The sequence below is a fragment of the Hoplias malabaricus genome, chromosome 1 (assembly GCF_029633855.1).
Source record: "Hoplias malabaricus isolate fHopMal1 chromosome 1, fHopMal1.hap1, whole genome shotgun sequence".
Taxonomy (NCBI): domain Eukaryota; kingdom Metazoa; phylum Chordata; class Actinopteri; order Characiformes; family Erythrinidae; genus Hoplias; species Hoplias malabaricus.
The window spans coordinates 52,970,703-52,993,746 of NC_089800.1; the positions used below are offsets into that span (position 1 = coordinate 52,970,703).

Here is a 23,044-nt window from a genome sequence, read left to right on the forward strand (position 1 = left end):
CTTCAAGTTTCTTTTAGTAAAAGCAATGGCTCTACTTAGAACCATGTGTTCTCCATAGGACCATGTGCATGGAGAAGTGGTCTTTCATGGATGTGGTGTATGTTGTTCTACAAACCGGATTCCAAAAAAGTTGGGACACTAAACAAATTGTGAATAAATACTGAATGCAATGATGTGGCGATAGCAAATGTCAATATTTTATTCGTAATAGAACATAGATGACAGATCAAAAGTTTAATCTGAGTAAATGTAACATTTTAAAGGAAAAATATGTTGATTCACAATTTCACAGTGTCAACAAATCCCAAAAAAGTTGGGACAAGTAGCAATAAGTGGCTAGAAAAAGGAAATTGAGCATATAACGAAGAGCTGGAAGACGAATTAACAGTAATTAGGTCAATTGACAACATGATTGGGTATAAAAAGAGCTTCTCAGAGTGTCAGTGTCTCTCTGAAGCCAAGATGGTAAGAGCATCACCAATTACACCATTGTTGCGCAGAAAGATAGTGCAGCAATACCAGAATAGTGTTACCCAGCGTAAAAAAGCAAAGACGTATCATCATCAACCGTGCATAACATCATCAAAAGATTCAGAGAATCTGGAACAATTGCTGTGCGTAAGGGTCAAGGCCGTGATCTCCGGGCCCTTAAATGTCACTGCACCTCAAACAGGAATGGCCACTGTCAAGGAAATAACAGAATGGGCTCAGGAATACTTCCAGAAAGCATTGTCAGTGAACACAATCCACCGTGCCATCTGCTGTTGCCAGCTGAAACTCTACAGTACAAAGAGGAAGCCATTTCTAAGCAAGCTCCACAAGCTCAGACATTTGCACTGGGCCAGGGGTCTTTTAAAATGGAGTGTGGCAAAATGGAAGACTGTTCTGTGGTCAGATGAGTCACGATTTGAAGTTCTTTATGGAACACTGGGACGCCATGTCATCCGGACCAGAGAGGACAAGGATAACCCAAGTTGTTATCAACGCTCCGTTCAGAAGCCTGCATCACTGATGGTATGGGGTTGCATGAGTGCTTGTGGCATGGGCAGCTTGCGTGTCTGGAAAGGCACCATTAATGCAGAGAACTATGTTCAGGTTCTAGCGCAAGCAACATATGCTCCCATCTAGACGTCATCTCTTTCAGGGAAGACCCTGCATTTTTCCACAAGATAATGCCAGACCACATTCTGCAGCAATCACAACATCATGGCTACGTAGGAGAAGGATCCGGGTCCTGAAATGGCCAGCCTGCGGCCCAGATCTTTCACCTATAGAGAACATTTGGTGCATCATAAAGAGGAAGGTGCGACAAAGAAGGCCCAAGACGATTGAACAGTTAGAGGCCTGTATTAGACATGAATGGGAGAGCATTCCTATTTCTAAACTTGAGAAACTGGTCTCCTCTGTCCCCAGACGTCTGTTGAGTGTTGTAAGAAGAAGGGGGGATGCCACACAGTGGTAAAAAAGGCCTTGCCCCAACTTTTTTGGGATTTGTTGATGCCATGAAATTTTGAAACAACATATTTTTCCCTTAAAATGATACATTCTCTCAGTTTAAACTTTTGATCTGTGATTTGTGTTCTATTCTGAACATAATTTTAGATGTTGGCACCTCCACATCATTGCATTCAGTTTTTATTCACAATTTGTTTAGTGTCCCAACTTTTTTGGAATCCAAATGTATGTTTGTATGTTGTTCTATATATAGGTTTCTAAAAAGGGTGCTTTTTTGAAAACAAGCTGGAAATCCTGAAATGAAAAGAACAGGTTTGGGTGCTCTATAGAACCATTTTTAAACAAAGTGGCATTAAACCCACGGTTCTAGACAGAAACATTGCCTAATGTTAAAGAACCCTTGAAGAACCAACCCTCTTTAAGAGTGTATTTGTAGAGTATGTACTAAAGTGGATTTTGGGATGAATTTCCTTCTATTCTTCACATATATAATTTATTATAAACCATTTTACAGCCTGCTGTTGCATTGTTTTTGCATTTGAAAATGGCAATGGCTCTTTATTTATGATTGTTTTATAAAAATATTAAACCTCATTGTTGGACAGAGTTGCATTTCGTCTAATTCAGTGTTTTATTTGCTTCAGAAATTCTTGTGTAGTCAGGTGTTTCCAAATCACAATAACTGGACTATTACAGTTCCTCAGATATCTCAGCAGAACTGTATCATAATCCTGTAGTTAGTCCACTGCCTGTGATCAACTTCTGTTCAGAGTCCAATAAAGTTAGGTCTTTGTGAATTAAATAATGTTAACGACGAACAAAAATCTTTAATCTTTCATTGAAAATGTGGAACAGCAGGTGTCCGTTGACTGGCCGAGGTTCTGCAGTGTCCTGGGGCTGAGGTTAATCACACAATACTTCAACAGAAAGTAACTCCACTGAGGAGCACAGACGCTTGTTGGAAAAGCTGCACGTATGACACAACATCAGAGATGGAGCTATGTAGAATCGTTCACCTGGACAGATATAAATCTCTGTATTTATGTTTTTCTAAACGTTTCCCTGCCCAGGGGAAGGATTCTGAAAGGATTAGAAATAGAAAGTTTGCGGGTCTAAGGTTCATATGTAGAGAACTTGTGGTATTGGAATATTATGGAAATAATATTGAATCCTAAAGCCCTTCACCAATTGTCATCTTTTTATTTCCCAAGTTTATTAACTTATTATTTGATTAAAATCAGCAAAGTTATTATAGCCACGTTTTTTTAATATAAACAAATCTACCATAGATACATCCCTCAGAAATGAAAGGATCCTGAAGGGTACCAAATGACATGAATTTTTAGTGTCTGTGTGGTTCAGCTGAGTGCACTGCTGCCACCTACAGGTAAATATCATCACTGTCAACTTTACAGGAGCAGGAGAAAATGGACTCGGAGCCCAGTGGACGTTTCTGGAGTTAGACGGTGTTGTTGTTGTTGTAAAATGTGAACACAGAGCAAAGACCGGAGCTTTCACATTGTGCAAAAACAAAACAACAAAAAAAGGACATACAAGGTTTTTGCACGACGCCGTTGTGTGTGTGTGTGTGTGTGTGCATTAACGTGTACATCAGACTGAGGCTACTCATAGTAAAAGAGCATTCACTAGGGCTGGACCATATACGCGTTACAGTACTGTAGATATAGCTGAAAGAATTTGATTGCATTCAGCCATGTAAACATCTGTCTTCAGTGTGCTGATGTTGGAGAGAATACAGTTCCACTGTTCCACAGCCCTCTGGTTGACATTGGGCATGGGGCATGGTGATGTCAGGCTCATGTGCAGCTGCTCTAGTGCAGTCCATTTTATTTTGTGCATTTCTGTGTGTGTGTGTAAAATACACCTAGCCTTACTTACTGAAGATTAAAGCCAGTCGATTATTGATAATGATCAGTATCGAAATATAAAAATAATATCATGATCCTCCTGCAATATCGTCCAGCCCTAGTTTCATACTTTACTTTTACTCCCACACTTCTAACCGTTCTTCTTCAGCTTTCAGGAACGCTGTCGTCATCATTCCTTCGCACCCAGATCACGCCTTCTTCATCATCGTCATCCTCATTGGCCTCACTGCCGGGCAGCTGCTCGTCGACGCTGGCCTCGGACACGGCGCTCTGTTTGGCCAGATGCGAGAGTCGCAGGGCATGCTGGGATTTGGAGTCTTTTTGTTCCTCCTCGGTGAGGGACAGGGCGGAGACATGAGGCTCCAGTTCGGTTTCCGTGGCGCCGGCGAGGTCCTGGGGCTCGTCCTCGTCGCTGAGGATGTCCGTCTCTTTTGGCTGATCCTCGTAGCGCTTCAGGTCAAACTGCTCCTCGAGCCAGCGCTCCGTTTCCCCTGCGGGGCCGAGTCCGGCAGCTGGGCCCTCGTCGAAAACGATGTCTGTGTCGATGGTGAATCGGTTCCGCACCAGCTTCCGGCGACCCAGGGTTCGGGTCGGAGCAGAGGCTGTGGATGGAGATGGAGAGAGAAAGAGAGACCAAAAACACATCAGCTCATCATGCTTGGAGGAGAATTCTAACTGCTGATTTGTTTTTGTTACTTAAGGGACGGCTAGCAATGTCCTGATTGTGTACTGAGAAACAGACAGAGAGAGAAAAAAAGATATATAGAGAGACAGAGAGACTGAGAAATAGAGAAAGATATACAGAGAGGAATGAATATATATATATATATACACAAACCGGATTCCAAAAAAGTTGGGACACTAAACAAATTGTGAATAAAAATTGAATGCAATGATGTGGAGGTGCCAACATCTAATATTATATTCAGAATAGAACACAAATCACAGATCAAAAGTTTAAACTGAGAGAATGTATCATTTTAAGGTAAAAATATGTTGTTTCAAAATTTCATGGCGTCAACAAATCCCCAAAAAGTTGGGACAAGGCCATTTTTTACCACTGTGTTGGGCCACCCCCTCTTCTTCTTACAACACTCAACAGACGTCTGGGGACAGAGGAGACCATTTTCTCAAGTTTAGAAAAAGGAATGCTCTCCCATTCATGTCTAATACAGGCCTCTAACTGTTCAATCGTCCTGGGCCTTCTTTGTCGCACCTTCCTCTTTATGATGCGCTAAATGTTCTCTATAGGTGAAAGATCTGGACTGCAGGCTGCCATTTCAGTACCTGGATCCTTCTCCTACGTAGCCATGATGTTGTGATTGCTGCAGAATGTGGTCTGGCATTATCTTGTGGAAAAATGCAGGGTCTTCCCTGAAAGAGATGACGTCTAGATGGGAGCATATGTTGCTCTAGAACCTGAACATAGTTCTCTGCATTAATGGTGCCTTTCCAGACATGCAAGCTGTCCATGCCACAAGCACTCATGCAACCCCATAACATCAGTGATGCAGGCTTCTGAACGGAGCGTTGATAACAACTTGGGTTATCCTTGTCCTCTCTGGTCCGGATGACATGGCGTCCCAGTGTTCCATAAAGAACTTCAAATCGTGACTCATCTGACCACAGAACAGTCTTCCATTTTGCCACACAAGTCTGTAACAGTGGGTTATACAACAGCGGTTCCTCCCAGACCCACTCTCCTATGTTTCTGACCTCTCTGGATACTTTGAGAACATTGTTCCAGACTCGGAGAAGGGATCTGTAAAAAGGAGTCAGAGCAGACAGACTGACCTCAGCCAGTCTAATCCAGAACAGCTGAACATCGCAACCCAGGTCTCCTGCCCGGTGCAGGATTTTATAAGCCACCTGAGTCCATGGCAGATCACGCTGGTAGAGCAGTCTCTTTATTAATTGCAGTCGAAAAGCCTTCACTCTGCTCTGAATGTCCACCAGACCCTGTCCTCCTTCCTCTACTGGCAAAAACAGTACAGCCGCTCGAGTCCAGTGCTGCCCACTCCAAAAAAATCAACAAATTTCCTCTGCATCTTTTCTATCAGTTCTGCAAGAGGATCTAAAACCATCAGCCTGTGCCACAGTGTGGAGGCGGCCAAGTTGTTTACCACCAGCACTCTCCCCCTGTACGACAATCGTGGTAATAGCCAGTTCCATTTAGACAATCAGGCAGACACCTTATCCAGCATACCCTCCCAGTTCTTCTGCTGAAATAAAACACTGGCTAAAAACACTCCTAAAACCTTTAAACCTTCTCTTCCACAGTTCAGCCCTCCCGGGAGTCAGCCCAGTGACCAATCAAATACCCCTCACATTTACCCCAGTTCACTTTAGCAGAGGAGGCCTTCTCATACACTTGCAGACTTCTCTTCACTACCTCTATGTCCGCTTGAGCCGTGACCAGGACCGTGAAATCATCCGCTTAAGCAGACACGGAAACTCTCGATCCACAAAGATCTTGCGTTATCTGTACACCCTTCAGATCTTTTCTCAGTCTACAGAGCAATGGTTCAATAACTAGACTGTACAGTTGACTCGACAGTGAACAGCCCTGCCGTATACCCCTCTGTACCGGCACCTTCACACTCAGAGCCCCACCAGCGTTCACCATAACAGATGCCTCATTGTACAAAAGTTTCAGCCAAGATATGAATCTATCTCCGCATCCAAAAGCTGCCAGAGTTTTAAAGAGATACCCGTGATCCACCCTGTCAAAGGCCTTCTCCTGATCTATAGACAAAATCCCCAGTCTCTCATCATTCATTAAGTTAAAATCAATTACATCTCTCAGTAAAATCAAATTGTCCATAATCGTCCTTTCTGGCACACAGTACGTTTGGTCTTTAAGAATCACTGAGTCTAGATAACATTTCAATCTGTTAGCCAAGCACTTTGAAAGTATTTTGTAGTCCAGACACAGTAGAGAAACAGGTCTCCAGTTCTTTAAGAGCCCAAGGTCACTGCTCTCCAGCAGCTGGTGGGAAGTAAACCAGTCTGTAGACATTCCTGGACCACTTCATAAAAGTCCTGCCCCAAACATGTCCAGAAACATTGATAGAACTCAGCAGATAGTCCATCCACTCCGGGGGAACGTCCCGCAGACAGCTGCTTCACTGCTGCTGTAAGTTCCTCAAAGGAGATGTTGGTGTCCAGCTTCCTCTTTTGCCTAGGACTTAACTGCGGAAGGTCTTGGAGAAGATCCTCTGCACTGACCACGTCACAGTCTTTGGCCTCATAAAGCTCAGAATAAAACTGCACAGCCAGGTTCCTCATCTCCGCGGGATCAAAGGTCACTCGTTCCGTCAGCACGCCTTAAAAAGACCATCTGCTTTTGCTGAACTGTCTTTCTTTCTAAATTAAAAAAAAATAAGCACTGGGAGCGTCCATGTCTTTAATGGAACTAATCCTCACCCGTGTCAAGGCACCTTTAACCTGGTCTTGCAGGTAAGAGCCCAGCTCTTGTTTTTGGTCCGCCAGCTGTCTGTGGAAGTCCACACCATTGTCCTGAGACATCAGTCTCTCCAGACTCTCAATGTCCTTCTGCAGTTTCTTCACAGCCATGCAGACAGACGATGCAGCATGAATAGAATAACACTGACAAAAATTTATTATCTGTGCTTTCCCTACATCCCACCACTGCCTTAAGTTTTCAAAACAACATTTCTGGGTTTTCCACTTGTCCCAGAACAACAAAAACTTGCCACAAATATCTCTATATTACAATAATTTAACATTAAAATGCCAGTAATACTGTGCACGGATTGTGGATGCCCTACTAATCTCTACAGTGACCATGTGATGATCCGAGAACCCCACAGGACACACCCCAGCCCTCACCACCCTGTTATTAAAACATTTACTCACATAGATCCTGTCCAATCGAGCTCCACACATTCTAGATTCCCTCACTTTTAACCATGTATACTGCCTCACGCCTTCATTCTTCTCCCTCCACACATCCACCAGCTCACATTTACTAAGCAAGTCAGTAAGAAGTTCACTAGAGGCTTTATGAGGTTCTTCTCCATTCCTGTCTATTGTGAACTGTGTAGTGCAGTTCCAGTCCCCTCCCATTACCACACAAGTACCAGCCTCATTGTAACCTGAAAGTGCATCCAGTAACTTAGAAAAAAACTCCAGCCATTCAGAACCTTTATTCGGGGCATAGGCATTCACAAACAAAAAGGTGACCCTCTCAATTTCTGCTTTGATTAAAACCATTCTGCCTTTCAGCACCTCTGTACTTGATAAAATATTTACAGGCAGTGATTCAGAGCACAGAATAGACATCCCTGCACTCATATTAGTTCCATGGCTAAGTCCATAATGTCCCTTCCACCACAAACCCCAATCAATTTCATTATCACTAACTGAATGTGTCTCCTGCAAAAACATTACATTAATCTTTCTAAATTTCGAACCTGTTCCTGTCCCTACCACCATTCATGTTTAAAGAACCCACCCTGAGCAGCTCCATAAAAAGAAAGATAAGGGAGGACAGGCCTAGTAAGAGCACCAAAAACAAAGGATACACCTCGTGCAGTGTGTTCATAATCATTTTTTCTCGGAGCTAGGACCTTTACCTCTCTGTATTCTCGTTAAAATAATTTTAAGTAAAAACCTCTTTTTTTCACTGAGGACGTCATACCCTACAGTCCTCTGAATACGTACGACCGAAGAGACAAACTTCTCCACATCAGGGAAAAAATCCTTGACTTCTACCGCTCTACCAAACGTCTCATCCAAAAATACATTAATCTCCTGAAGAGAATAAAGATCAGACTCTTCAGACTGAGACCCTAGGTCAGAAACACCAGAAAACACAGAGCAGGCATCCTCCTCCCCTACCGCCTCTCTATCAGCTACCATCTCTACTGCAGGAGGCACCACTGTGGCCTCCTCCATCACAGGTTCCTGTTCTACCCTCACCTCCATCCCTGAAACCTCTTCCTGCACAGGTTCCCGCTCTACCCTCCCCTGTTCCTCACCTTCATCCATCCCTGTAACCTCCTTCTGCACCGGTTCCTTTCCTACCCTCACCTCCATCCCTGTTATCTTCTCTTGCACAGGTTCCCGCTCTGCCCTCCCCTGTTCCTCACCTTCATCCATCCCTGAGGTTTCCCTCTGCGCACTAGTCCCAGGCTGTTCTCACAACCGATCAGCTCCCCCACACCCAACAGAACCTTCTCCACTGGGGTTCCGGGTTCTGACTCACACCTGACCCCGTGACGGAGCGACAGAGACGGCGCACTCCCGCTTGGGAGGAACGCCATCTCCACACACCGCCGCGAAATCTGTGGCCAAACCACCAACCAACCTCACCACTTCACACAGTAACACACTATACCTCACCACAGCGAAGATCGAGTTTAATTACTATAAACTATATTGTGAAAGAAAATTAAAGATAGATTACAGCCCAGAAACCCTCTCACCACGCACCTCCACCTCAGAGAGAGAGAGAGAGAGAGAGAGAGAAAGATACAGAGGGAGAGATAGAGAGAGAGAGAGAAGATACAGACAGAGAGAGAGAGAGAGAGAGAGAGAGAGAGATACAAACAGAGAGAGAAAGAGAAAGATACAGAGAGAGAGAGAGAGATACAGAGAGAGAGGGGGAGAGAAAGAGAGAATGTGAGAGAAGCACTGACCCGCTCTGTTGATGGAGGGTCGAGCTCCTTTGAGAGCGCAGAGACGTTTCCCTCCAAAGGGGACATACTGCTGACTGGGGGGAAGACTCTCTGTCTTCAGCAGCTGTCTCCTCTGTTTGTCCCTCAGGATGGAGTGGACTGTCCTCACAAAGTCCTTCTTACTCTCCGCAGAACTGCACACAAACAAAGACAATGGGTCATTTCTTCCAGTGGTTCAAACAGCCGTGACACCTAGTGGCCTTAGTAAAGCATGTGTGGGACCTGCTCAGTGAAAGATAAATGAGTTAATTCAGAGAATACTAAGCCATTGCTTTACACTTGAGAAATCTCATTTGCTGAAGGGGTACAGGTTATTTACAGTGTTCCTCCACCAGGTGGTGACATTTACCACAAACTCTTCCACTTTAGCTCCATGGAACTGATTAGATTCAATATCTCTGTGACTCACAGTGTCACATGGGACCCCCAGCCTTCTTGGGCCACCACAGATCCAGCACCACAGCCCCTAAGGAACCCTGAAGCTCGGAAACTCAGAAACACTAAACCCCTGGCAAGGGACACTCCAACCTGGAGGAAGGGGGCAGCCTTGTCCTACAACGCGCGAATGACCCCCACCATGTGGAAACCAAATGCACAAACTCGAGAGACCACCATGGACTCGCCAAAGGTGGTGTGTAAACCAGATGTCCCTTCGAGTAAAGGCAACGCCGCTCTGTCCCTCCAGGTTAGAGGTTTCCTGGCTAAGGGTTTCCCTTTTCAGAGTTCATCTGAGAGCGGGGGCTGGCTCTGAGGTAAAACACACCAGTGGTACCACCATGGACAAAGGGGTCAGTGTGGGATTAGTCAGTGTTCCAGTGGTCAAACCTGCAGCAGAGGTGAAACACTCTCTCTGGACGTCCCTCTGATTCCGATTTCACATGAATGATCTCGCACACTGCGGCACTGTCACCATCTGCAGAACACACACACACTGGGTTCAGGGTTTTTCAGAGCTCAGTGTCGTGCTCTTACAAGCAAAAGCTGGATTTCCCTATGACAGAGATTTACAAGAGACTGGGTGACTTAAAGCCAGTGATTTGGTGTTGTTGGTGTGTATGTGTGTGTGTGTGTATACAATTACCTGCGCCGGTCAGAGCTCGTACTTGGAGGGCGCTGGTCGGGATCATGTGACGGAAACGAAAGGGATCTTTCTCTTCACCAGAAACAGAGGCTCGATGAGATCCACCCTGAGAGAGAGAGAGAGAGAGAGAGAGAGAGAGAGAGAGAGAGAGAGGTGCAGAGGGAGAATTGAGTAAAAGGAAGTATAAGATGGGAGAAAGAAAAATGTGATTTTGTTCATTTTTGTTCATAGTTTATTACTTTTGCAACTGTGTATCTCATTACATTCATGTCAATAAAGCACCACTGAACTGAGAGAGAGAGTGAGAGAGAGAGAGAGAGAGAGAGAGAGAGAGAGAGTGATTGAGAGAGAGATTGATAGTGAGAGAGAGAGAGAGAGAGAGATAGTGAGAGAGAGAGAGAGACAGAGAGAGTGAGTGAGAGAGAGACAGGGACAGAGAGAGAGAGAGAGAGAGAGAGAGAGAGAGAGAGAGAGAACGCACAAACTCACCATCTTCTTCTTCTGTTTGGAACAGTCCTTACACACAAACACCACCGCGGTTTTAAACACTGGAGAAAGAGGACAGAGCAGAGACATGGACCGCACTGACCACACGAGGGACATGAGCAGAGTGTGTTTGGACAAACTACTCCCTCAGTCACATGATGCTATAAGCTGGGTGGGGGAATTGGAGGAAGATACTTCCTCTGAGACACTGCATTTTTCCAAACTGCTGTAATTAGGTCATCAGAGATCAACACACTTGGAGGAGAACACTAACTGCTCAGGGGCTAACAAGTGCATTTGACAAGGGACAAGTAAACTTTCACACTTATTTACTCAGGTGTAGGATGTGTACTGAAGTATAATATGTTTGTAATTAATGTAGAAAAATTAAGTGAGTGTGTGAGTGTGTGTGTGTGTTACCGAATGAAGCGAGTTGCGGCTCCTTCTTCCATTTGCCGAGTGAAGATGGGGGGTTGAGCCAGGTCACCGTTGTGTGCAGTAGCAGGTCTCCCATAGAGAGGTCGGCCACCTGTCACCATGACAACCACAACGGCAACATCACTGTTACTTTGTAACCTTGACAACTACAAAAAAACACCATGTACAACACCAGCACAATTGTTACACCTTACTCATCACAAATGTGTACAAACATAACCTGTAATTGTGACAACAACCAACAACAATGACACCTCACCCTGTAACCATGACAACCACCATAACAGTGTGGTTTCACTGTCACTACAACAACCGCGACAAAGTCAGTTACACTGTAACTATGACAACACCAACACTGTTGGAGTGTAACCATAGTAACCACAACAGCATACTGTAACCATGACAACCTCAACCCCAACTTTACAGTGTAACCATGAGAGCCAAAACAACAACAAAACATACACTGTAACCATGACAACCCAGTCACAGCCACAACAGCACATTAGAAGTGTGAAGAAGGTGGGTTTAACAGTGTAATAACATTACATTATAAGATGCGAGTATGTGTGTGTGTGTGTGTGTGTGTGTGTGTGGTGAAGGTTGAGTAACACAAACCTCTTTCTTTTCTCCAGTCTGTTCTGAGATCAACTGATCAAACACTGCGCCGAACTCTTCATGGAGTTTCTGCATCTCATTAATGTGACTGGCCACTTTATTCATGGCCTTCATCGCAACTACACACACATACACACAGGACACAAAGGGTACACACATTTATTAATACATTAACCCAGTCAGAGAGAGAAAATACAGTGTGTAATCAATAGATATATCTATATATACACGTGAGTGATTATGTAATATTAAGGTGTTTTAAATGTCATGAATATGTCACTGTGTGTGTGTCTGTGTGTGTTGTCTCTCACCGTCGAGGTGGTAGTGCTCTTCACTCTCGGGGTCAGTGAGTGTGTACAGCTCTCGTAGCAGAAGCGGATATTTCAGGACTCTCTGGATGGGTTTGATCAGATACGACTCCAGAGTGGACGAGTGCTGCTGCTTTGGGTTCCTCTCGTCCAGGAACGCCTTAAACGCTGGGTCTGTCTTTGCTGTGGGAACACACACACACACACACACACACAGATTTATGATAATAATAACTAATTAAGTGAATTTCCTGAAGATGGTGCAGTTACTGCACATCCCTAGATGGTTGCTATGGTGTTTGTATCTTGTTGCTATGACTTCCAAATTGGTTGCTAGGGTGTTCCTAAGAAATTTCTAGTGAAGATTTTTTGTTTTAAGTGGCTGCTAGGACATTTCCTTGGTGATTGCTATTGTATCCAAGGTTGCATGGTTGATAAGTGGTTGCTAAGATATCCAAGGTGGTTGCTGGGGTGTTACTAGGAAATTCTTAAGGGATTTTTAGATCACATACAGGTATCCAAGGTGATTGCTAGGTTGTTGCTAGGTGGTTGCTATAGTGTTCCAAGTGGTTGCTATGCTGTCCCTGGTAGTTGATAGTGGTGTTCCTAACTACATCATGGGGTATATTGAGAGAGAGAGAGAGAGAAAGAGAGAGACACTACCTTTCACTAGTACTTTAGGTACTTTGGTGTGGCTGGCACAGAAGGCGCTGTATATTTTGAAGCGGTCGGCGTAGTACAGAAACGATCCACCCAGAGAGAAGAGAATTTTCTACACAGTGGAAAAAAGGGGAGAGAAAGAGAGAGAAAGAGAGAGAGAGAGAGAGAGAGAGAGAGAGAGAGAGAGAGAGTGCAATAGTAACAATAGGTAAAAGAACTAAAAACTATTGCTTTAAAAGTTTATCTTTGTGTTTTACCTTGAACTGCTCGACTCTCTCCAGCTTCTCAAGGTCAGGAACGAGCCGTGTACCATCCTCCAAAGTCTGAAGAAACTCCACCTGGAACTCCACCATCTCAGGGAGATTCCCAAACAACACGTCCAGCTAACACACATACACACACACATTAATGTCTTGTTGAAATAAACAACAAACATTTATATATGTACACTGCACTGGTGTGAGTGGATCAGACACAGCAGTGCTGCTGGAGTTTTTAAACCCCTCAGTGTCACTGCTGCACTGAGAACAGTCCACCGACCAAAAACATCCAGCTGACAGCGTCCTGTGTCACTGAAGAAGGACTAGAGGACGACCGACACACACTGTGCAGCGACAGATGAGCTACTCTCTCTGACTTTACATCTACAAGGTGGACCAACGAGGGAGGAGTGTCTCACAGAGTGGACAGAGAGTGGACGCAGGGTTTAAAAACTCATCAACATTTGCACCTGACGGGATAAAGCTAACACCACTGAAATAACACCTACACACTCCCTACAAAACCATTTATAGATTCTAAACACAGGTGTGTGTGTGTGTGTTTTACAGTATTGAACACAGCTGTATTTTGCTGTTACTCTGATCCCACACATGGCTCAATATAGCACAGTGCCACCCCTCAACACACACACACACTGCCCTTATAATGAGTGAAATCAACTATTTTAAGATTGTATAATCCCTATAGAAATATAGGGTCTGTCAGAGGGGTGTAAACCCCTCCACACAACACTGAGCCATAAAGCACTGGACTGTCACTCTATTGAAAAGTTTCCGTATGTAAACAGAGAATGTGTTTGTGTGTGTGTGTGTGTGAGAGAGAGAGAGAGAGAGAGTGCTGTACCTCATCCTGAGTGAGGAAATTCTCTTTCTGTAGAGGAGTTAAATATCTCCCGATCAGACAGTTGAGATCCTGAAAAACAACAGAGAACAGTGAAGGCATACACACACACACACACACACACACACACACACAGTTTGCTAAACTTGTAGAGAATTTTCATTGAAATAATGATATCGAAATCTAATTAAAGCTTTTGTAAAAAATTTGAGTACGCATTTGAATTTGAGTACAACAAATATTTGATACAGTCCATCCTCACAAACATATAAAACCCTGCACACACACCCACACACACACACACCCACACACACACAGTACTAACTTTAACGTAGGTGCGTTCCGTCTCCACCAGTTCATAGATCACTTTGCGAAGTTTGTCTGCATGGCTGAGCTGCCGCGGCACGCTGGCTCCCGCTGAGAGAGACTCTGGGCCTGAGGACGGAGAGAGAGGCTCCGACTCTGAGGAAGGAGAGAGAGCCTCCGACTCTGAGGAAGGATTCATCTCATGGAGACTCCGGCAAAATGCTGTTACCTGCTCAGTACTCTGCAGAGAGAGAGAGAGAGAGAGAGAGAGAGAGAGAGAGAGAGAGAGAGAGAGAGAGAGAGAGAGAGAGAGAGAGAGAGAGAGAGGAGGAGGAGGAGGAGGAGGAAGTAGAGGAAAGAAAGGTGTGAGAGCTAAAATAAAATATTTTGAACTTTAACACATTTGTTCTATTTTGAGCTGGAAGGTTTCTCATTTCCTCTCCATCCTGTCAGTCACTGTTCACACCATGAGCCAAAATATTAGAAGCACTCACAAATGGCCTTGGGGGTATACGGTGTAAGAAAACCCTGCTTGCTTTCAGGTGGAGGGCATCTCTGGCGGAAGCAGTAAGGTTGTGTCTGAAGTGTTCCAAGTAGTTGCTAGGTCATGGCTAATGCTAACTTTATCACAACTATTAGTACGTCACCGAAGCGGTTGGTTCTGACCAAAGAGGCTCTGCTATACAGCAATGCCTCACTACTTCGCGGTTCATCTTTTGCGGATTCTCTACTTTGCGGGTTTTTTCAAGTGGGCTTATGGCCGCTATATCGCGGAGGATATTGAGGGAAAATCTAGGAAAACCGTGAAAGATGAATAGGTGCCTAAAAATATCATTTTCTTATGGTGTGTAAATTAAAAGTATTTTTTTTAATTATTTACATGTATTAGACTAGGCCTGTAGATGACAAAATATATAATTTACAAGTATTTCTTACGTACAGTACATGTATTGTTCATGACCACATCCGAGTGAAATTTACTTACGCCAAATCACAGCTTAGGAATTACTCTATTAAAGAAACTGGTAGGATATCACATGTAGTTCCAGCTGAAAAACATTATAGAATGACTCTTTACTGCAAAGTGTGGGTTGTTAACAGTACAGGGAGGGTCCAAATACTCGTTAAATACATAAAAAAAAAAAATCTTTCCTCTACTTCGCGGAAATTCATTTTTCACGGGCGGTCTTGGAACGCATCCCCCATGAAAAACGAGGGATCACTGTATATGATATACTAAATGGTATGAGAACAAGGGCTTCTTGGATACGCCAACAACCATGATAGGGTTACATGAGCAACACCTAAGCAACAGCATGGAACAACATGCCAAACCTCTACTGAATGCCAATCACCCATTAAAGAGTCCTAACAAAAGCTTAGCAGCAAACTGTTACTATAGCAATAACTTGTACTTGTTTAACCACTAACAACCACTTCAGAGACTTGAACTCCTTCAACTGGGGTTGGTTCTCACACCCTAACTGAAGGGAGAGGGATTATACACCACTTTTTTCACCATTTGCCTCAGACTTGGACATGCTGATCCACATACCGACGCTGTAAAACCACTAAAGGGCACTTTGAAGGCCTCCACAGGAAGAAGACAAAGACAACATCACAAGCAAATAGCTGTGATGACACTTTCCAAGCCTCACAATGGAAGCCCTGCAGTCCCAGGCTATGCCTTGCCACCCTGTCTATGAATATCTGGAACAGGAGTGGAGACAAGGCACAACCCTGATGGAGTCAAATGCCCTCATTGACCAAATCTAATTACTGCAGAGTATAGGAACACAGCTCACACTTTGAGAGTATGAGGACAGATCGTCAATGACCCCGGCACTGCTTTCCCCTGGAGCACACCCCACAGAATAGCTCTGGGAACATGGTCATACCCTTTCTCCAAATCTACTTAACACATGTAGAGTGAAGTGGCAAACTGCCATGCTTAGTTATCTGCGAGAGGGCGAAGGGTTGATCAGACCCTTCAAGACCAAATCTGAAATGTTTCGCCTGAATCTGAGATTTGATTCTTGGACGCATGATCCTTTCTAGAACTTTGTCATAGACTTTCCCAGGGAGGCTGAGAAGTGTGATGACCTTCTGTTAAAATGGGAACCACCGCCCTGGTTTTTCAATCCAAAAGCACTGTTCTCGATTTTAATGCATAGTTGTAGAGGTGTGTTAGCCAAGACAGCCCCCAATACCAAGGGCCTTCAGCAGTTCCTTTGCCACAGTGGAGCAACTATAAATGTGAATTGGAAATGGAATCCAACACCCTAGACATTTCTGGCCCTACCTCCTGCAAAGGAGGCATGGCACTTGGGTTTAGGACTTCCTCTAAGTTTCCCTTCCAAAATGTGACAAAACCCATAGTTTAGAGTTTAAAAATCCTTGCTGAGCACAGCTTGGGTGGGCAGTGTCCCCTCTTACCCTCCTGAGCTGTGGGAGTGGTGTCTTAAACCACTTTGAGGGTGCACAGATGTTTGAATTTAAAGTTTGCACTGCCTTCCCAAGCATAGTCTTGATTTAGCATCTGCAATTGCCATAACCTCACACGTCTTGGCCTGTTGGTATTCATTCACTGAATTAAGAGTTCCCAGATCCAGCCAATTTCAAAAAGCCTCCTTCTTCTGCTTGATGACTTCCATCACCTCTGGTGTTCAGTACTGGGTTAGGGTTAGGGTTGGGTTGCTGGCATAAAAGGCATCCTCAAGCTTTTGACCACAGCTACATACAGCCACTTCCACAGTGGAGGTCTTGAACAGGGCATGTTTCCCAGGCCATGTTTCCCACCTCTACTGGAAAATTCTCTCGGAAGTGAGAGTTGAAATAAATCTGGACAAAGTCCTATGCCAGACTTTCCCAGCCAGCAATCAATATAGGTTTGAGCATACCAGGTCTGTCTGGCAGTTTTCCCTGCCATCTGATCCAACCCATCACCAGATGGTCATCAGCTGACAGCTGATTCGAACATGGTGTTCATCATGGACAAACCATGGCCTGCAAAGGAGTCCAATACCATTCCGCCATTTTTGTTAAGCTCAGACGGGCTGTTCCTCCCAGTCACTCCTCTCCAGGTTTCTCAGTCATTGCCATCATTTGCACTGAAATCCTTCAGCTAAACAATGGAGTTAGAGTGTGGTACCCTCTCCTGGATCGCACCAACATTCTCCAGAGAGGCCAAATACTATTTCTGTCTGTGCTCATAATGCAGTTTTACAAAGACTCACTTAGGCGAGGCAACTCCAATTGTACCATTGCCAGAGTATCCCTTCACTCGCCTGACACCTTTCATTCTGTGCAACTCCCGAGTACGAAAGAGACCAACCCCTACCGGGGAGTTTGGTTACAGAGCCCACAATTGGAGCTTTTCCATGGAATGTAACCTACTCGACTCGGCTCTTCTGCTTTTCCACCGCACCAATCTGGTCCTGGGTCTGCAGCCAGGTACTTCCCTGCTCACTTATGGGTCCAAACGAGTGAAGTCAGTGATATATGTGAGGTATAAACCCTGCAGAGCTCTGATTGGTCAGAGAGACCTGTCAATCACCACGAAATGCAGAGCTCCAGCACGAACTCGCCGCTTGTAAAATCTCTGAAGTTACAGCAGCTTTCGCATTTGTTTTTATCCGACTATAAACGTTTTTAAGCTACTTGGGCTGGTGGCCAACGAAAAAATAATCTCCAGCATATCTCCGATTGTGCCACAAGGAAAACTGTGAAAACTGGGGGCGGAGCTGTGTTCAGTCCAAACACCAACAACACGCCACACAATGAGTAAACAGCGTCTGACTTTACCGCCCGCGTTGTTGTGGTTTTCAAAGCCTGCGGTTCTCATTAGAGTCAGGGAGTTGTGACGTCAACCCCTCCATTTCACGCGGGAGCTCTGCATGCGTATAAGCAACAAGCTAAAAGCGAGCAGTGAAAAGCACCAACTGTGTAGATGACAGAGGTAAGCCCAAATATTTCTGGCTGGCCAAGTGCCAAGAGTCAGTTTCCTTTGCAAAAGCCCCTGAGCTGTGCCCAGTGGGCACTGCACCACACATTTACTCTTGATCTTACAGGTTGTGGGTCCACAAAACCCTACTACGTTGCCTTTTCAGACTAAGACTTGTTGGTTTACGCGGGCTGCCCAACCAATGGGCGCTCGCCCTCAGACACTACCCCAGGCTTAGCTCCAGGGATAGCTCCCAGTGACACTCTTTTGGGCATGGTAAACATAGTCACATCCAAACAACTACCTCAGGTATCATAGCAACCACATAGCAACGCTCTAAGTACAACCAACTGGGGTACAATATTTACCACCTAAAAACCATAGCAACCAGCAAGCAACACAAACACTTCAAAACACTATAGCAACAACCTGGGGGGAAAAATGTTATATATTCTCACTACCTCCCTCTCTTGCTCTCTCCCCTCTCCATCTCTGTCTCCCTCTCTCTCTGTCTCTCTCTCTCTCTCTCTCTCTCTCTCTCTCACACACACACACAAACACACACCCGGCCGTTCGGGCTTCTCTTCCCTCAAAGTACGAGCACCTGTCCTTCTGGCTGGTTGTCATGGAGATGGTTGTCACAGCACTCGGGGAAGTGTTGGCTGTGCTTTTACAGTGACAGAGTGATAAAGAGCAGAGACACACTCAAATTGTGTTGGAGCTGTTATAAATGAGATGGTAGTGTCAAATTCACAGGGTCTCCTTCTCCCACTCTTACTCTTTCTCTCCATCTTCCACTCGTGCTCTTATTTCTCCTATGCTCCTCCTCTTTCTCTCTCTCTCTCCCCATGCCTTCCTTTCCCTTTTTTCCCATTTCCTGTCTCTTTTAACATTCTCACACTTTGTTTCCTCTCTCCCTCTCTCTTTCACTCTCTCTCTCTCTCTCTCTCCCTCCCTCCATCTCTCTCTCACTCTCTCTCTCAGCAGGGAACCTGTTCTGACTAGTTCTGCAAGTGTGGTATTCACACCGAACTTTCACTCTCTGTCTCCTTCGCCTCTCTCTCTCTCTCTCTCTCTCTCTCTCTCTCTCTCTCTCTCTCTCTCTTTCTCTCTTCCAATATCCATCTTTCTCTTTTAACCATTTGCTTCTCTCTTTTTTTTCTCTCTCATGTTCTTTAGTCATTAGCACTTTCTTCACTCGCTATAAGTCTTTCCCTTTGAGAGATAAAAAAAACGCTGTAAAAAGCAACACTATTACACTTACACACACACACACACACACACACACACACACACACACACACACTCACTCACTCACTCCTCTATTGTGATGTCCCACTGTTCTGAGTCCAATCATAAGCTGCTCGCTGTGCCGTCAGATGGAGATTACGCACATATCTGATTTGCAGCTGCTCCTCCAGTTCAGTTCAGTTTTAGAAGTTGGTTGCACTTTCTCAGAGTCCAGTCCCAAACCTACACAGTGATGTCGAAGTCAGGGTTCTGGGGCGGTCAGGGACTTGGCGGCTGTTTGGGGTCCTAGTCCCATTTTCTGTGGAACTGGACACGTTAAATATCCAAATATTTCAGGAGCAGCTGCTGACTGCGAATATATCATTATATATATATAATAATAATATATAATATATATATGTGAAGGACTAGCGCCCCCTCCAGGGTGTGATCCTCCTTGCACCCAATGATTCCAGGTAGGCTCTGGGCCGACCGCCACCCTGAAGTGGATAAGGGTTACAGACAATGAATGAATGAATGAGGCACCACTATTCCCAACTTTCCAGTCCACCTTAAATGGCATAGCAGTTACATGTAATTGCTTCATCATTTAAGGCATAACCAAAAGTTTAGTCGTAACCTGTATCATTTAAGGTGGAATGGAGATTTTAAATTGCAGCACATTTAAAAGTGGAACAGGCAAGTAGAAGAATTCAAACAAGAAGCTTTAGCACCAGAATATAATTAATGCACTATTTAAGGTGGAATGAGGTTCAGACGCTAGGGAAAAGAATGTTACTGTTGAACCTTTTAAGGTGGAATTGAAACAGAATAAACGGTACGTTAGTGTAGTTTACTAAACGGCACATGGTTTTATGGAAGTGTGTGTAGTTAGCATTAGGCTAATCGATGGGATAGAGGTTTAGTTTTTAGGGACTTTAGCCTTGTAGATCCAGTGTGAAATGTACTGAGATGAGTTTACACACACACACGCACACGCACACACACACACAGAGTGTGAGAGATAGAGAGAGATTGAAGGAATAAAAGGAAGAAATAAAAAAAGCAGGAAGGCAGAATGGGTGACAGAGAAAGAAAAAGAACACAGAAAGAGAGAGAAGAGAGAGAGAAGGCAAAAGAAAGAAAGCAGAAAAAAACAAAAGAGGAAAAAGGTGAAAGTAAGAGAGAAAGAAGACAAAAGAAGAAAAGAGAATTTAAATATAAAAGTAGAGAAAGAAAGGAAAGAAAAATAACAAATAAATGCAAAAGTGAGAAGGAATGAAACAATAGAGAGAGAGAGCTAGAGAGAGAGAGAGAGAGAGAGAGAGAAAAGTGTGTCCTCACCAGGTGCAGGACGCTGTAGATGGACTCTGATGAGCGCTTACGGATCCTGTTTCTCTTCAGCACCGACATCTCACTCTCGCTCTCTCTCTCTCACACACACACACACTCAGCGCTGACTGCTACGGCCACACACACGGCATGGAAAGGTGGACCATTCTGATTTATCCACACACGCTCACCAACTACTTCAGACTGAACTCCCTCGCTCTCTTTTCCTCCTCTATCCCCCTCCTCTCTCTCAGTCCACTCTCCAGTCTCGCTCTGCTCTTTCTCTCTTCTTCCCTCTCGCTCTTGTCCTCCCGGTCTCTCTCTCTCTCTCTCTCTCTCTCTCTCTCTCCCTCATCCTCTCTCTCCCCTCCCTCTTGCTCTTTCTTTCTCTTCCTCTCTTGCTCGCCCACCTACACACTCAGTCCTCACCTCCTTCTTCTTCCTCTGCTTCATCTCTTTCTTTCTCTCTCTCTTTTTTCTCAGGCAGAAATGGACATGTGCAGATGAACAGACAGAGAGAGAGAGAGAGAGAGAGAGAAAGAGAGAGAGATGTTAGGTGGAAATGTTAGGAAAGAACGAGAACAAGAAAATAGAGAAAAGGAGATACAAGAAGAGGAACAGGAAAAAGTTCTATTGATGTATTTGGGCACAACATACAGTGGTGAATATGAATGCTCAGAGAGAGAGAGAGAGAGTAGTGGGTTCTTATAGAAGAGAAGTTAAATAAACTGAGGATGTTAAAGTAAGAAAGAAAGAAAGAAAAAAGGACAGATGGGAAATGTAAAAAGCCTTGTGCTCGCTGTGCTGGGGCTGTTTGCGTTGCCATGGTGACACTACTGTCTCTAATACACACTATAAGCAGAGGCTTTTATAGCTGCTTATATTTAAACCAGACTTCTCACCATCTGATAAGTACGACAATTAAGTAAGAGTTTTAGGGCCATGGCATTGAAAAAAAAAAAAGATTCTGAGTATAATCTCAGAATATTTTGCTGCACGTAAAGTGGGGTAGATACACAGTGTAATTGTGGAATACGGTGTGTTGCTGAAGTTATACTATGGAATAGAATTCAGGAATAAACACTTCTCTTCCACATCAGGACCAGAATGTGATTAGTATTTAAACCCTGAATCGGTGCAAGAACCCATTTATTCAGAAGAGGGCATGTAGTTTCACAGGACACAGTTAATGATCACGAAAATGATGGATCTAGAGCGAGAGGAACTCCGGCGCCCCCATGAGACTCCATCGCATTACGGCTCGATCTCGTACAATAAACTAAACCCATACACGTCACAGTCAGGGGCTGCACTGACGGATGCATTTAATAAATAATTATGTTCACTTCACTGACTGCTTCTTTCAAAACTCACTCATGGAGCACAGACTGTGAGTCTGTCTGTCGACATTTTATAATCATTAACAACCCAAAACAGTGTTCCTCTGCATATTCTGACTATATTCTTGGAATTATAGAGACCATTTTTACTCAGTTATTCCAGGGTTTTTCTAAGAATTATTCTGAGATTATTCTCAGAATCTTATTATTAATTTTTTTCAATGTCGTGGCCCTAAAACTGATAAGCACCATGCAAACACTATAATTCATTATGCAGCAGTTGGTCCCGACCATGGGATCTGATTGGATGAGAGTCCCTGAGCGCTAATGTAAAGTAAAACAGCCTTGGGAATTTTCACTCTGAATGTATTGCTCCACTTCAGAGGTGTGTCCAATTAACACTCCATTAAGCTCTATCACACCTGAGGTGGGTTGCCTTATAGAGATAAAACTGCATGATACCTAACAGCTGTCTGTGCTAATGTAGACCTACACAATGCTAATGTAGACCTACACAAATCAGCTGCCTGTGCTAACGTAGATCTACACAATGCTAATGTAGACCTACACAAAGCAGCTGCCTGCAGCTACCTGCGCTAACACAAACAGCTTCCTGTGCTAACCTAGACCTACGCAAAGCAGTTGCCTGTGCTAAAGTAGACCATAACAAATCAAATGTTACGCTAATGTAGACCTACACAAAGTGCCTCTCTGCGCTACAATAAACCAGAGCGGCTGCCAGTGCTAATGTAGATCTACACAAAAAAGCGGGCTGCAAAAACTGTAGGCTATACAAATTGCACTATTTCATATAAAATAGATGTTAAGAAATATGACGTGACTATGGCAGTGTTATTGTTTTGTGTTAGCACTTCTCTGCCGACCCCTGGTGTCGTGGAGATGACTCAATGTCACAAATACCAACGCGCCATGATTACAGTGAGTCCTCTTGAACATTTTTGAGTAGCAAATGGCCTTCTTGCCTCCTGAAATCTCACCAATGCCTGTTAGCCACATTAGCATCGTAGCTGCATGCTAAAACAACAGAACAATCTTCATAAGGGGTAAAACCTGTGGATGTTGATCATTTGTTCAAAGAAACATGATGCTGTAATCCCTGGCATTTTTATCAAAGCC

General features: G+C 44.3%; 1 protein-coding gene across 4 annotated transcripts in view; it reads right to left on the reverse strand.

The window, feature by feature from the left end:
- Positions 1-1,675: 1,675 nt before the first annotated feature.
- Positions 1,676-23,044, reverse strand: part of tiam1b (TIAM Rac1 associated GEF 1b) — a 61,912-nt gene continuing 40,543 nt past the window's right edge. For all 4 annotated transcript variants that reach the window (XM_066679457.1, XM_066679448.1, XM_066679439.1 and 1 more), the window contains 12 exons: positions 14,082-14,303; positions 13,760-13,828; positions 12,892-13,017; positions 12,638-12,746; positions 11,978-12,157; positions 11,667-11,785; positions 11,034-11,142; positions 10,617-10,675; positions 10,128-10,233; positions 9,872-9,959; positions 9,008-9,180; positions 1,676-3,946 (listed from right to left, as the gene is read on the reverse strand). In XM_066679457.1, the coding sequence (XP_066535554.1) occupies positions 3,489-3,946; positions 9,008-9,180; positions 9,872-9,959; positions 10,128-10,233; positions 10,617-10,675; positions 11,034-11,142; positions 11,667-11,785; positions 11,978-12,157; positions 12,638-12,746; positions 12,892-13,017; positions 13,760-13,828; positions 14,082-14,303 (1,818 nt within the window). In that variant the 3' untranslated portion in view covers positions 1,676-3,488. The remainder of the gene's footprint in view (positions 3,947-9,007; positions 9,181-9,871; positions 9,960-10,127; positions 10,234-10,616; positions 10,676-11,033; positions 11,143-11,666; positions 11,786-11,977; positions 12,158-12,637; positions 12,747-12,891; positions 13,018-13,759; positions 13,829-14,081; positions 14,304-23,044) is intronic.